General features: G+C 34.2%; 1 protein-coding gene across 1 annotated transcript in view; it reads right to left on the bottom strand.

Annotated features, from left to right (window-relative positions):
• Nucleotides 1-14,872, bottom strand: part of ADAM7 (ADAM metallopeptidase domain 7) — a 69,412-nt gene that overhangs the window by 35,379 nt on the left and 19,161 nt on the right. The window contains exons 5-8 of the mRNA XM_014789840.2: nt 13,548-13,624; nt 12,312-12,504; nt 10,950-11,003; nt 5,526-5,597 (exon numbers count right to left, since the gene is read on the bottom strand). Coding sequence (XP_014645326.2) covers nt 5,526-5,597; nt 10,950-11,003; nt 12,312-12,504; nt 13,548-13,624 — 396 coding nt within the window. The remainder of the gene's footprint in view (nt 1-5,525; nt 5,598-10,949; nt 11,004-12,311; nt 12,505-13,547; nt 13,625-14,872) is intronic.

Here is a 14,872-nt window from a genome sequence, read left to right as displayed (position 1 = left end):
CTCAATTTCTGACAAGATTGATTCAATCCCACATGTTAATGGCCTATCAAGAGAAGAAGTGTACATCTCCAGGCATAAATACAATTTCCTCCATCTCTACTATCCTACACATAATGTTCAGTATCCAATAAAACATTAAAGAACTCACACAGAGCAAGGAAAAACAGTCCCTTGTTTGAGAGATGAATCAACAAAATTAGACTCAGACGTAATCCAAATGTTGAAATTATCTTACAGGAAATTTAAAATAATACTTATTAATATGCTAAAGCTCTAGTGGAAAATATGGATGTGGTAGGCAGAATTCTAAGATGGTGTCCAAGGATTCCTGCCCCTCTGGTAAATACACCTGGTATAATTGCCTCACTCTCAATGTGGTTAGGACTCTGAATATGATGGATTTCACTACTAAAATTAGGCTATGCTATATGACAAAGGTAAAAGGATTTTGCAAATTTAACTAGATCAGTGGGTTCTGAGTTAATCAAAAGTGACTTTATTGTGGGTAGACCAAACTTAATCCTTTAAAGTGAAAAATTTGAAGCAGCAGAGATTCTCCTGCTAGCCTAAAGAACTAGGCTACCACGTTGTAGGAGGGCCCATAAGAGGATTACATGGCAAGGAATTGTCAGCACCTTTAGAAACTGAGATGGTCCCCAGCTAATGCAGCAAATATTTGAGGACCTCAATGTTACAACTGCATGGAACTGAATGCTGCCAACAACATAAATAAGCTGAGACCCCAACTCTGATTTCAGTATTGTGAGATTCTGAGTAGAGACCCCAGTTATGCTGTACCCACGCTGCTGGGCTATAAAAATTGTGACATAATAAATGGATGTTTGTTTTAAGCTGCTAGCTTTGTGGTGATTTGCTGTGCAGCAATAAGAATCTAACATAGTAAAAAATATGCTTGAAGAGATGAGGAATTTCAGCAGAGATGGAAACTCTAAGAGAGAGTGAATAGAAATGATAGAAAAATATATAGTAGCAGAGATAAAAGATTGGATTTGATAAGCATATCTGTAGGCTAAACAAGGTTAAGAAAGAATCAGTAAAACTAAAGTTGGTTCAATAGTAATTACCTAAACTGAAACACAAAAAGTTAAAAGAATGAAACACCAAAGAGAAAATCCAAAGCTGTAGGAAAATCACAGGGTCTAACATACATATAACTGGAATCCCAGAAGGAGAAGAGAGAGAGATAATAAGGTAGAAGAAATATTTGAAGAGATCATGGCCAAGAACTTTTAAAACTAATAAAAATCATTAAATCACAGATCCTGTAAACTCAGAGAATCCTAAGCAATATAAATACCCAACACATGCATGCATGCACACACAAACACACACAGACCCCACATACAGGAGAATAAAGATAAGAATTAAAGAAAACTTTTTGTCAGAAAATATTCTAATTCAAGACAAGAGAAAATGGAGTAATATCTCTAAAATGCTAAAAGGAAAACAAAAGAAAAAACTATCAACTCAGAATTTTATACCTAGCAAAAATACCTTTCAAAAAATGAAGGAGAGTGGGCTGGCCTGCTGGCGTAGTGGTAAGTTTGTGCACTCTGCTTCAGGGGCCCAGGGTTCACAGGTTCAGATCCCAGGTGCGGATCTATGCACCACTTATCAAGCCATGCTGTGGTGGCATCCCATATAAAGTAGAGGAAGATGGGCACAGATGTTAGCCCAGGGCCAATCATCCTCAGCAAAAAGAGGAGGATTGGCAATGGATGTTAGCTCAGGGCTAATCTTCCTTACAAAAAAAAAATGAAGGAGAAATAAAGATTTCTTTAGACAAACAAAACTGAGAGAATTCATATGTAGTGGCAATGCACTACAAGAAATGGTAAAGGAATCTTCAGACAGAAGTAACATGATACTAGAAGGAAATGCAAGCTACACACACAAAACAATAAAGATCTCTGGAAATAGATAAAATAATGATGAATATTAAATATGTGCTTTTTTCTGATGTTTAATTGCTCTAAAAGACAATTTATTTTCTAAAGCAAAAATTATAGCAATGTATTGTGGATTCATAGGTTGCATCAAAGTAAAATGTCTGATAACCCCAAATAGCATCTAGGACATCTAGTGCCTGGATCTTGCTTCCTAATATCATTCTCCAATAAAAGAACCTGGGCTTCTTGGAGAAATGGCTGATTCTAGGACTGGGGCAGGAAATACACCAGATGAGCCTGGAGCATCTCATAGTTCCAGAAAATAAGGAAGTTCTAAAAAAGAAACGCATACACACACACATACACACACACATTGCTGGAGTATGTTAAAGGGACACACCAATTAACTAAAAGATTGCCCAATCGTCAAAGCTGAAACAATTTGACCAACAAAATAAAGTAATATTAGATTGCAATTCAAAATACAAAAAAAAAAAAATACCCGTGAGTCCATACTGATATAAATGATTGAATGAATAAATGGGGGAAAAGTGATAAATCTCCTGTGTAGAAGAATTCCAGCTAATTTTTGTAGGTAGTGTACTTTCAAGGAGAAGAAGCATAACTCCCCGCTCTGTAACTGTGAACTGTGTATAGACACTTTCTTCCTAATAATAAAGTATGAAAAGGGATAAAAAATGAGTGACTTTGCCATAGAGAAACCTAACAAACACTACCTCATCCAGGTGATCAATATCCACATCTACAGTAATACACTGTGATGAAAATGGCTCTTTAAAATAAATTAGACCAATTCCAATACAAGGACATTCTACAAAATGCCTGACCAGTACTCTTAAAAACTTAGGGTCATCAAGAATAAGGAAAGTCTAAGAAACTGTCACAGTCAAGGTAAGCCCTTGGAGACATGAAAGCTAGATATAATGTGGTATGGTAGACGGGATTCTGAAACAGAAAAAGGACGTTTGTTAAAAACTAAGGAAATCTTAATAATGTAATGAATTATTTAAATTTAGTTGATAATAATGTTTCGATATTACTTCATTAATGGTTATAAATGTACCATACAAACCAAAAATATTAAATATAGGGGAAACTAAGTTCATGATACATGATTCCTGATTTTTCTGTAAATACAAAACTGTTCTAATCAATAAAATCTATTTAAAAAATGGATGAAAATATTAACACCAAAGGGGGATGAGACAAATTGGACTACATTCTACTATATGCATAATGGTATGATATTATTTGAAGGTAGACTATGTTTTATTAAACATATATATTATAAATCCATGGTTAAGCACTGAAAGTATTTTTAAAGAGACAATGGTGGAGATAAAATGGAGTTGTGAAAAATAATCCCAAAGCAGCAGAACAAAGTATTAAAAAAAACAAAGAACAGGGCCCGGCCCAGTGGTGCAAGAGGTTAAGTGCACGCGCTCTGATGCAGTGGCCCAGGGTTCACTGGTTTGGATCCCAGGCACACACTGACACACCGCTTGTTAGGCCATGCTGTGGTGGCATCCCATATAAAGTAGAGGAAGATGGGCATGGATGTTAACCCAGGGCCTGTCCTACTCAGCAAAAAATAGGAGGATTGGCATTGGATGTTAGCTCAGGGCTGGTCTTCCTCAAGAACAACAAAAAAAAGTGAAATAAGAGGAAACATCTAGCAAAATGATAGATTTTGATCCAACCATATCAATAATTATATTAAATGTAAATAGTCTAAACACAGTAATTAAGAGACAGAGATTGTCAAGTTTGCTAAAGAAAACGATACTGGGCCGGCTCCGTGGCTTAGCGGTTAAGTGCGCGCGCTCTGATGCTGGCGGCCCGGGTTCGGATCCCGGGCGCGCCCCGGGGCACCGCTTCTCCGTCCAGCGCGAGGCTGAGTCCCACGTACAGCAACTAGAAGGATGTGAACCTATGACATGCAACTGTCTGCTGGGGCTTTGGGGGGAAAAAAGTGAATAAATAAAATCTTTAAAAAAAAAAAAAAAAAGAAAACGATACTGTCTACAAGAAATCCAATATAAATATAAAGATATTTATATTTATATAAATATATAATATTTATATATATTAATATATATACATATTATACATATACATATATGTATATATATAATATATATAAATATAATATAAGTGAAAAGTAAAAGGATAGCAAAAGATACATTTTTCAAATACTAATCAAAAGAAAGTTGGAGTGACTATATTAATACCACACAAAGTAGGCTTAGCAACAAAGAATATTTTCAGGGTTAAAAAAAGGACATTACATGACTATAAAAAGGGTCAATTCACCAAGAAGACAATTAATCCTAAAGGAGGTTTCATCTAACAACAGAGCTTCAAAATACATGAAGAAATAGCAGATAGCACTGAAAGGAGAGAGAGACAAATTCACCATCACAATTGGAATTTGCAATATTCTTATCTTAGTAATTGTTAGAAAAAGTGGAAAGATAATCATTCAAGAACAGAAGACCTGAAAAACGTTATCAACCCACTTGACATAACTGATATTTACAGAAAACTCTGATCAGCAATAGCAGAATGTTGTTCTTTTTTTCAAGTACACATGAACATTATCTGCTAGACCAGATTCTGAGCCATAAAACAAACTTTAAAAAATTTAAAAGAATTTAAATCAAACAAAACATATTCTCTAATTCTAATAGAATTAAAATTATAAATCAATAACATAAAAATATATTTAAAATTCCCAAGTATTTGGAAATTAAATAACACACATATCTAACCACTGAATCAAAGAGGAAATCATAAGAGGTACTAGAAATATTTTTTAAAAATATAAATCAAAATTTGTGAGAACCAGTTAAAGAAGCCATACACTTACCATATGACCAAATATTCCTACTTGTTAGTCATTTACAAAAAATAAATGAAAATTTACGTTTGCACATACACCTGTATACAAATGTTTAAAAAAATCGTATTCATTATAGTAAAAAACTAGAAACACATCAAATGTCCTTCAATTGGTGAATGAGCAACCACTGACCTAGTGGGGCTATTCCTTACAGGCCCTCTTTATCTAGTAACATAGCTGGGTGACTTAGGAGAAGTCAACATAAGGGTGTGTAAAGTTCACAGTACTGCTTTTTAGAAAAAGTTGATATTTAATTCTATTTTAGACAAATTAATCATTTTAGTGCATTTTGCCAAAACATTTCCCCTAATTTCTGTGTTAAAATATGCACAATAAATTATAGCTTTAAAATCATTTTGCTATGCAAGGTCATGGAATAGTGATTTAAAATAGCGGATTTAATTTAAGCATGATGGGTATTCAACTCTTTGTACATTGTTTTATAAATTTTTTGATCAGTGACCAACATTTGAAACTTAAATATTAAATGTCATTTATTTAGAAAATCAAAAACTCAGAGCTGTTGTTCATTTGTTGCTGTGACTTTTTCAATGCATGTTTGCTCATTAGTAAATTTTTGTGTTTTGGGCTGTCTCAATATCAGGATTACCACAAAAATCCAGCAGATATCTATCCTAAAAGGTTCTTTCCATTTGTATTTTTATCTTGATTCAAACTGTATCAAATCTTACCATGTTGACAAAATTGACCATTCCCCAAATTCGGTTCCTTAGTTTAATGTGAGGATGATTATTCCTGCGATACTGGAAATATAAATATCAGATCAAAATTCATTAATAATAGGAGTTGAATAAAAACTCAAAACACTTTACCCATTATGAGATATTTTAAAGAAAAAAATTAGCATTCTTTCCAATCAGCTAAAAACCTGGGCAACTTATGCAGAAATACATTTTTTACATAAAATAACTAGATACAGCAGTTTCTAAAGACATGCTTCTGTGACAACAGGGATGGACTTTGAGGGTATTATGCAAAGTGAAATAAGTCAGAGGGTGAAGGTCAAATACTGTATGATTTCCTTCATTAAGTAGTAGATAATAACAACAATAAACAAACACACAAAGACAGAGATTGGATTGGTGGTTACCAGAGGGGACGGGGGGAGGGAGGAGGGTGAAAGGGATAATTCGGCACATGTGTGCAGTGATTGGTTGTAATTAGTATTTGGGTGGTGAACATAATGTAATCTTTGCAGAAATAGAAGTATAACGATGTACACCTGAAATTTATACGATGTTATAAACCAATGTTACTGCAATAAAAAAAATTAAAAAAAAAAAAGACATGCTTCAGCTTAGCACTACTTTATGGTTTTCTTTATATCTTTGTCCCCTTTTCACATTACATTATATTATATTACATTGTTTTGTTAAACCAACTGATCAGTGTTCTTTAGAATCCATATTTATCATGTTGATGAGAGAAAACTTATTAAAACTCCACAGCAGCCATTATGTTGGGAAAAACAGCAACCTTATCAGCTCTCCTCTGTCCATGGTGGTCACAAACTAAGGAACATATAATCAAGGATCACCCTGGAGCCAGAGATGGATGGAGGGGGCAGGAAATTTTGGCTCCCCCTTCTCTCTAGGGAACGACTAAGAAGATAAAGCAGACTTTCCTGTTCCTATTCTGTCTTTTGTTCTCTTCTTACAAATGGATTCCCTATTTGTGCCCTCAAGACCTTGTTCGCAGCATTATCAATTTAGACCTGCTAAAATACACTTAATAATAACATAAAGTATCCTGTAGGGATAAATGCAAATGGTCGAGTTTCTTTCATAATAAAAATTTTAAAAAACATGCCTTTTCTGAACCCTGCAAGTATCCTCTATTTATCATTCCACTGCTCTCCTGTTGTCTTAAATATCTAAATACCTCAAAGACATAATATTAGAATTTCTTCAATTCTCATCTCCCACCTACTCCTTCATCCACACTACTCATTGGTTTAACAGCTGCTATTCCGTTGAAAGTATTCTTGATAGACCCATAAATGTCCTCTTAGTTATCAAACCCATTGTACACTTTTTCCTCATCTTACTGGTCATCTTGTTCATATTTAATAGTGATTATTTTCTCTTTCAAGAAACTTCTTATCACCTTGGTTTCTATTACCCTATAGACTCCCAATGTTTTACTGCGCACAGGTTTCTCTTTTTGACCATCTCCTTAAATTCTGGATGGCAAATATGTTTTCACACCAGAATCCCCATTGATCAATTGGTGATGCTTGCCTAAAATACACAGTTGAGAAAGATTCTGAGCCTATCTTAGGGATCATAGGAATAAAGTACTTTATCAATCAGTGATTTCCACCCCTGGGGGTAACGGAGAGCATAGGTATGGAATCTTTGCACTCTTATTTCCAAACCTTTAGTAAATAGTTAGTGTCCCCAGGATTCAGACATTTGTGTTCTTTCCCTTTCAACTTGCTAGCTCTGGGTGTACACATCCATATCCTCACTCTACTCAGCTGCTTAAAACTCACATTGCCTTCAAGATACGTAGACTCCTCAACATGTTTTTCCAAAAGCTGCCTTTGTTTTTCCTGTTCTGTCTTAGAGAATACCCTAACTCTACTTTGCTCTGCTAACTAACATATATATGTATATTGGAATATATATATTTAATACTCAGAACCTGGCATACTGGGTGTTCATTAACTATTTGTTAAATGAAAATGGATAGTTTACTATGAGAACTTCTCTAAAAGAAGAAACCCTTAAATATTTTAAGACCATATTAAGGAAGCATGTGTGAGAACTATGCATGTAAAGTCTGATTTAATATACCTAAAATTTAAATTTAAATTTAATAAATTATTCTTGGTCTTTACTAATAAATTATTATTAAGAAAAAGGCTTATCTTAGCATTCTTTAAAAGTTAGTTAAAAGAATGTTCTCACCAACATGCTAATGTAAGCCTACCTATTGATCTACTGCCTAGAATTTACTCATTTCTTTTTTTTAAATAATTTGATAGGTCAATTGTAGTTTCTCCTCGTTTTTAAAAATTTTTTTTTTGAAGAAGATTGGCCCTGAGCTAACATCTGTTGCCAATCTTCCTCCTTTTTTCCTTTTTTCTCCCCAAAGCCCCAGTAGAGAGTTGTATGTCATAGTTGTACATCCTTCTAGCTGCTGTATGTAGGATGCCGCCTCAGCATGGCTTAATGAGTGGTGTGTAGGTCCATGCCCAGGATCTGAACCAGTGAACCCTGGGCTGCCGAAGCAGAGCCTGTGAACTTAACTGCTATACCACCGAGCTGTCCCCTCTCCTGTTTTTTTTTTTTTAATGTGATACAATGTTGTGTCTTTCTTTTCAATTAGCATAGATCTTATTTATTTTCTCTTATTACATTCACTAGGAATTTCAGCAAATATGTTGAAAAAAGTCTGTTGACAATGAACAAATGTATCTTACTCCCAGTTTTGGAGGAAAAACCTCCAACATTGCATTATTAAGTTTAATATTTATACAGGATAGGATTTTGACAAATATTCTTTATTTTCTTGCATTTCTTATTTGCTAAGAGTTTTATTATGAATGTTGCTATATATATACATATATGATATTTGAGATGATCACATGGCTTTTAAAAAATCACCTTATTATAGAAGATAAAACTTTATCATCATGCAGACCTTTTTTTTTAATATGTGCTGGATTGGGTTTGCAAATATTTTTAGGATATTTGCAGTTGTGTTTGTAAGTGAAATTGGTTTATAATTTTGCTTTCTTGTCTAGATTTGTTATCAATGTCATCCTAGATTGTTATAGTAATGACCCTCAAGGAATCAGTCTTCTAGATATTTACACCCTTGTGTAGTTCCCTCCAAGATTGATTCTAGGCTTGACCATATGACTTATTTTGCCTAATGAGACATTAATAAATGTAGTACAAGTGGAAGCTTGAAAAGCTCTTGCACATTAAAGCCCAGCTTCTGTCTTGATGTTTTGATGCCCAGCTATGATGCGAGAAGCACAGGCTAGCCTACTGGACACATGCAGCCAGCTGAAACCCAACATAACATACCAGACAAGTGACTGAGGCCATTTTATACAAGCCAACCAGCCCGGTGGAACCAACAGATTACTGCAGCTGGATAAATGACCCACACTACGTTTTGGGTTGTTTATTACGTAGCAGTAGATAACTAATATTAAGGTTATAATAACTTTGTAAAATGTGTGAAGAAATTTTCCCCTTTTCCTGTGCTTCAAACCAGTTTGTAAAAGATAGGGTTATCTGTTATAAAAAATTTTGGTAAAATTTATCTTTAAACTCATCTGAGCCTAGTGTCTTTATTTGTTGATAAATTTTGGACTACTTATTTAGTTTTAAAAATGTGCTATAATCTCTGGAGTTTCCTACTTCTTCTTGAATCAGCTTGAGAACATTTTACAATGTACTTCTGCTCACGAATTTATTGGCACAAGGTTGAACATATATCTTTTAATGATGTGTAATCTCTACCATATTTATAGTTATGTTTCCTTTCATTTGTAATTTAACTTGTACTTCTATTTTTCTTAAATATTGTCAGAAGTGTCTGATTTCATTAATCTTTCCAAGGAACTAGCATTTAGCTTTGTTGATCTACTCTGTTACTTTTTGGTTTATGACTTTTATTAATTTTACTCATTGTTAAAATTATTTTCTTCCTTCTATCTTTTTTGGATTTATTCTGTTTCATTTTCTAACTTTTCCAGCTAGACTTTTAGTTCATTAAATTTATTTCTTACTTTTTAATGGAAATGTTTAAGTCTACAAATGTTCTTCTAAATACTTTTATGCCACCTGCATCTAAAACTTTTTATCTATACTGTAATCTTTTCTTTTTTCTGTCACAAATATTTCATAATTTCAGATTTGATTTCTTTAGTCAATTAATATTTGGAAATGTATGTTGCTTTTAGTTTCCAAACCAAGGATCTTTTAGTGGTTTAGATTAACAATTTTTGTTATAACTTCCAATTAGGTTGTGGAAAAAAAAAAAGTTATCTTTAACGATATCTATTTTTTCCTTTTGTTTTACTTTCTTTGTGGCCAAATAGTTTAATTTTTGAAAATGTTCTATTTGCACTTGAAAAGAATATATATTTTTTATTTTGTGGGTGCAGGATATTCTATCTATTGATTAGATCAAACCTACATGTGGTTCAAATCTTTTCTATTTTTGTTGAATTTTTCTTCTGCTCGACTTAAAATTTTCTGATAAAGAAGAGCTAAAAAACAACTGCTTTCCCTGTAACCCTGTTATTTTTTGTTGCATATATTTTTATACTCTGTTGTTAGGTGTATAATCTGAAATATCAGTAGATGATTTACAGTTCTTGGAGAGCTTGCTCTCCTTTTCATTATGTTGGTTCACTCTTCCTCATGTGACTAGTTTTATCTTGAATTATGCAAGTGTCCTTATACGGCATTTTTGACTTGGGCTCTAGCAGTTTACCAAGTTTCTAATCAGTTTTTATGTTGAAAGCTTTGTTTGGCATTTGTGTATCTGAAGAAAAATATAATACCATGCCCCACATCAGTGCATGACACAGGCTAAGAATTTTTGCTTTCCCATGCATAATATTTTCCCTGCCCATCGTTGCAGGCAGACAGAACATTTCCTTTCTCTTTGCAGTTTCCGTGGAGAGAATTTTTCTAGTTTCCTTTCCAGGGATGGGGCAGCCCTTTATACTTCTGGGCTTTATGCAATATATCCTATGTATTGTAGATCACCAAGCCTTTGATTTTACTCACTGTTCTGACAGAGATTTTCTTCCTCATTTTCAGCACTTGGAGATTTCCTGTGTTTTCTTTTGAACTCAACTATAGATTGTGAACATATTTTAAATTTTTTATACGTTGTTCATTATATCTATATGTTTGTACCAGGGAAGGGGGATATATTTTGGCTTAGTCTTCTGTAACACCAAGAACCTTGTCATGTCTTATATAAGTCTGTTTGGGGAAGCTAAAAACAGATCATTGATTCCATAATGGAACTCTGATTAAAATACTTTTTTCTCTTTGTTAGAATCACAACTATAGTTTTATAAGGATGAATGAAGAGCAAATTTTCATCTGAAAACTTACCACATTATCATCAGCGACAATGAACAGTTCAACATACTTTTCTTTATGGATGCTCTGGACATTTATGAAAAATTTAATGAAGTATGGGTTAATATTTCTCATCTTAACATTTTAAGTTAAAATATTCAAGGTAAGAAATGTCAATATTATTGATACAGGAAGGTGAGGTACAAAAGTATATCTAATAATTCTAGGAATTTATCTAAATAAAACCCACTATATTATTAAAACATGTGGCCCTGTACATCATATTTTAATAAATCTGAAACAACATTCTGTATTTGATTATCCTTCCTCTCTTTGTTTAGTCTTTCAGGTAAAATAAGATTTATAAATAAAGAATCATGAATCCAATTTTAACATTTAGCTCTTTCATTTACAAAGTAAATGCTTACTAAGTAAGATCACGTCAAAAAGGACCCATCTATAGTTGACAGCTAAAGTGTAGGACTGGCTAACACGACTGGTGGTATTCCTTCTACTCCCCCTGTCTCCCAATCTCCCACTTTGCAGTAGTCTTAATTCCAAGGGAACATGTATCAAAGTTGCTACTTATAGCTCTTTTATTTAAAACATCAATACCAGAAAATTCTGTGTTCAGCTTTCAGTGTCATGCATTGAGGTACATGCATATTCTCTGAGTATAAATCAGAGATATATTGTTCAAAGATTTACTAAGTCATTCTTTTGTGGACTAAGTAATCATATATTGCTTGATTGATTCAATCAAAAACCATATGTTAGGCATATAATAAGTTTCAGACACAGTCTGGACCATGGTTATGTGAAGAAGATGATCACTCATGGAGCTTAAAGGCTAACACTTAGTGGGGATTTACGGTGATATGAACTAGTTGTACAGAAAAGCCTAAAATACATAGAACTCTCATTGTGCAATCACCCCACCAGAAATTGGCCTTGTTATTACTCTTAACTGTCCTTAACAATTAGAACATTTGGCCTGATGAAAGGGGCAGAACCTGGCTTATCATCAACAATTCCCCCAAAAAACTGGCAGAGAAGACAAGGAAAGACAATATCTAGGAGAGGTTTCAAGACATCGTAAATTTCATTCTTTCCAACCACTTATAGCCCTAATGCTATAGCTCTATATGTAGTGTTATAGATATTCCCCTTCCTTGAAATCAAAAGGACAACCTGAAATTTACTGCAGGGAATGAACACTTTCTATATAGATAACAAAAACAAAAGTTTGACATTTCAGATTTCAAACAATGAAGAGTCAGACTCAGGTGGCCTGTACACTTCATTATTTGGGTTCATAATCTCTCTATCAAGATCATAAAGGAAATAAGAGACATTTTACCTGGGGTAAAAATGATTTAAAAATAAAGCACTCACTTCCATTTTGGAGTCTTCCATAGAATTAGTATTATCCTTTGGAACAGTTGTCCTGGTAAAATTGAGCTCTGTACAAGAATAGTTGGCAGCGTACTGTGTCTTTGGGTTATATTTGAACACCAAATGTTCTCCCTCATCTGTGTATTTTATTGGTTCAATGAGGTACCTTTGGTCATATACCCTGAAGAACCCCCTGTGGAAATTAGAAACAATGTATATTTAAGATGTATTCCATTTTACTACTACATTACTGCGCAATACTACTTTGTTCCATTTTATTGACTTTGCCTTTTTAAAAAAGGGAAACTATAAAGTCTAGTCCTCACGAGCACGTAGCCCAGTGTTCTGAGTGTTAAATAGATGAGGTGATATGTGTTCTTTGACTGATTTAATAATTTTTGTGGGAATTAACTCATCTGGCTTTTCAGAAGTTTGACAGTCCAATCTCTACTTTGAAAGATAGGTAAGACTAGCAATTCCCACCTGGGGCTGTGGAACCCTGGCAAGTGTCAGAGTTCTTGCAAAAACTTTGTGAATTTTTATGTCCATCATGCATTAATTGTGGAGTAAATATATAAAAGTACAAATACTATTATGTGGTAATTTTGTCATTCAAGAGGTTCTCATTCTTGAAAATACTGGGAACTACTCAAGTAAAGTCCTCATAAATAAAGACAGAAGTTTTTTGTTCTTCTACCCTTTGCCTCCCCATATCTTCCTCCTTTGTCCTTGAGCCCAAAATCTACAGAGAACTTATATAGGGTCTCCTTCCAACGTTTGACTGTCTAGAGACTGAAAACACTGCCTGATTTAGTAAAAGGCTGTGAAGTGCTGTGGTGTGGTGGGAATTCACAAGACTAGAAGTTAGGAGGCCTACTGTTTGGACTGAGTTCCAACATTATCAAACTGAATGTTCAGGAGCAAGTCTCTGATTTCAGTATTCTGATCTATAACATGAGAGGACAGGCTAGATGATTTCTAGTTGTCTTCCAACTCTGAATCCCTTGATCATATACTGAAAAACGTGTCTTGCTGAGGGCTGTGCATTAGATCTTTTTGTCAAAAATGAACATAAGCAATGTGCTAGAGTGGATACTCACACTTATAATATGCAGTAGACTTTTTTCATTATTTTTCTATTTACTAGCGTTGTTAAAAAGAAAGAAAAGAAGTGAATGTCTTTGAAAATCCATAGGAAAACTCATAAAGGAAACAGAAAGATAAACTGTGCATTACCTCAGACCATTACACGTGCTCATACTGGCAGCAGAATCTAATTCATGTATGATGGATCCTTGGTAAAAACAGTGATCCTAAAATAGATGATGACAGGCTATTGATATAAGCATATATATTGATATCATATAAATATTAATACCTACATATTTTCTGTTCAGAATATATCAGTATTTCCTTCTCACAAATTACATATATTCATTCATGCATTCATTCATTTCATTCTTTCATTTGGGAAATTTTGAAACTTCTTTAGAATTCTCTTACTCTAATTGCATGGTTACTTTGTGTAAAACAGTATATGGATTCTTTCCTCACAAATTTAGAGGTCTATTAGTTGATGACACCAGTCTCAGAAATGTGACCCTTTTCCATAGAAATATTACTCCTTTAATCTATCCTAAAATCTCTGCCCAAGTACCCCTCTTGTGCTATAATTATAATTTTTCCCCAGTTGCCTATCAAATCAAGCCAAAGTTTTTGATGATCAATAAAATTTAATCTCACTCTCCAACCAGGTCCCCTCATGCCTTTCTCTCCTGACTCTCTGCTTCACTCAAGTTGCCATCTTTATCACTCCCTACTTGGTGCTCTGCCCACGGTGATTCCATCAGGTAATTACTCTTTCTATCATTTCCATATGTTCTACTCCTGCCTATGTGTGACAATTTCCATGGTCCTCCAGGTACCTCAGACCCTCACAAGCCAACCACCACTCCCTGAATAAAAGAATGTTACCCAGTTTTCTTCCTGTTCTATTTTACAAAGATTGCACGATGACTTAGATTTCATTGTTGACAGCTTCCTTAAATAGAGGAAACAGGTTTTAAAAACTATACTTTTGGTAAAAGACAAAAATGTCATCCTTGGTTAGAAGGCTGCAGAGGGCATGTTCTGGAAAGGGGAATAAGGTTATAAAAATAGAACCTGTATCTGCTGGAATAATATTATTAATAAATGAACACTCTTGGAGAATGAAGGAGAGACCTCAGTGTTGGTGCATCAGAAGGACTGGACAAGGGGATGTGACTCACATAAGGGTCAATTAGATGGAGGTTTTAAAATTGTTTCATGTCTTTAGGTTTTATCCATTTAGCTTGATTACAATCTCATCAGGGTGCCTTACATTTCTCTGGTGTTCTGCTTTACCATTCCTCCAGACTTAACACCATTTGGGGCACATAGAAGTCAGTTTGGTAAAAAAAAATACATTACAGTCATCGATTTGCTCGTTAGGCAGTGACCAGCCTCCTTTAGAGTTCAGAAGGTCGTATTTTCTATTCTAGGGTCATTCAGTGATGGTAGTCAATGCAGGACTTATTTCT

Source organism: Ceratotherium simum, chromosome 12 (assembly GCF_057802395.1).
Source record: "Ceratotherium simum simum isolate JZ-2026a chromosome 12, ASM5780239v1, whole genome shotgun sequence".
In the NCBI taxonomy this organism is placed as follows: domain Eukaryota; kingdom Metazoa; phylum Chordata; class Mammalia; order Perissodactyla; family Rhinocerotidae; genus Ceratotherium; species Ceratotherium simum.
Note: the sequence above shows the minus strand (reverse complement) of the source record. Positions and strands in the feature narration are given on the sequence as shown.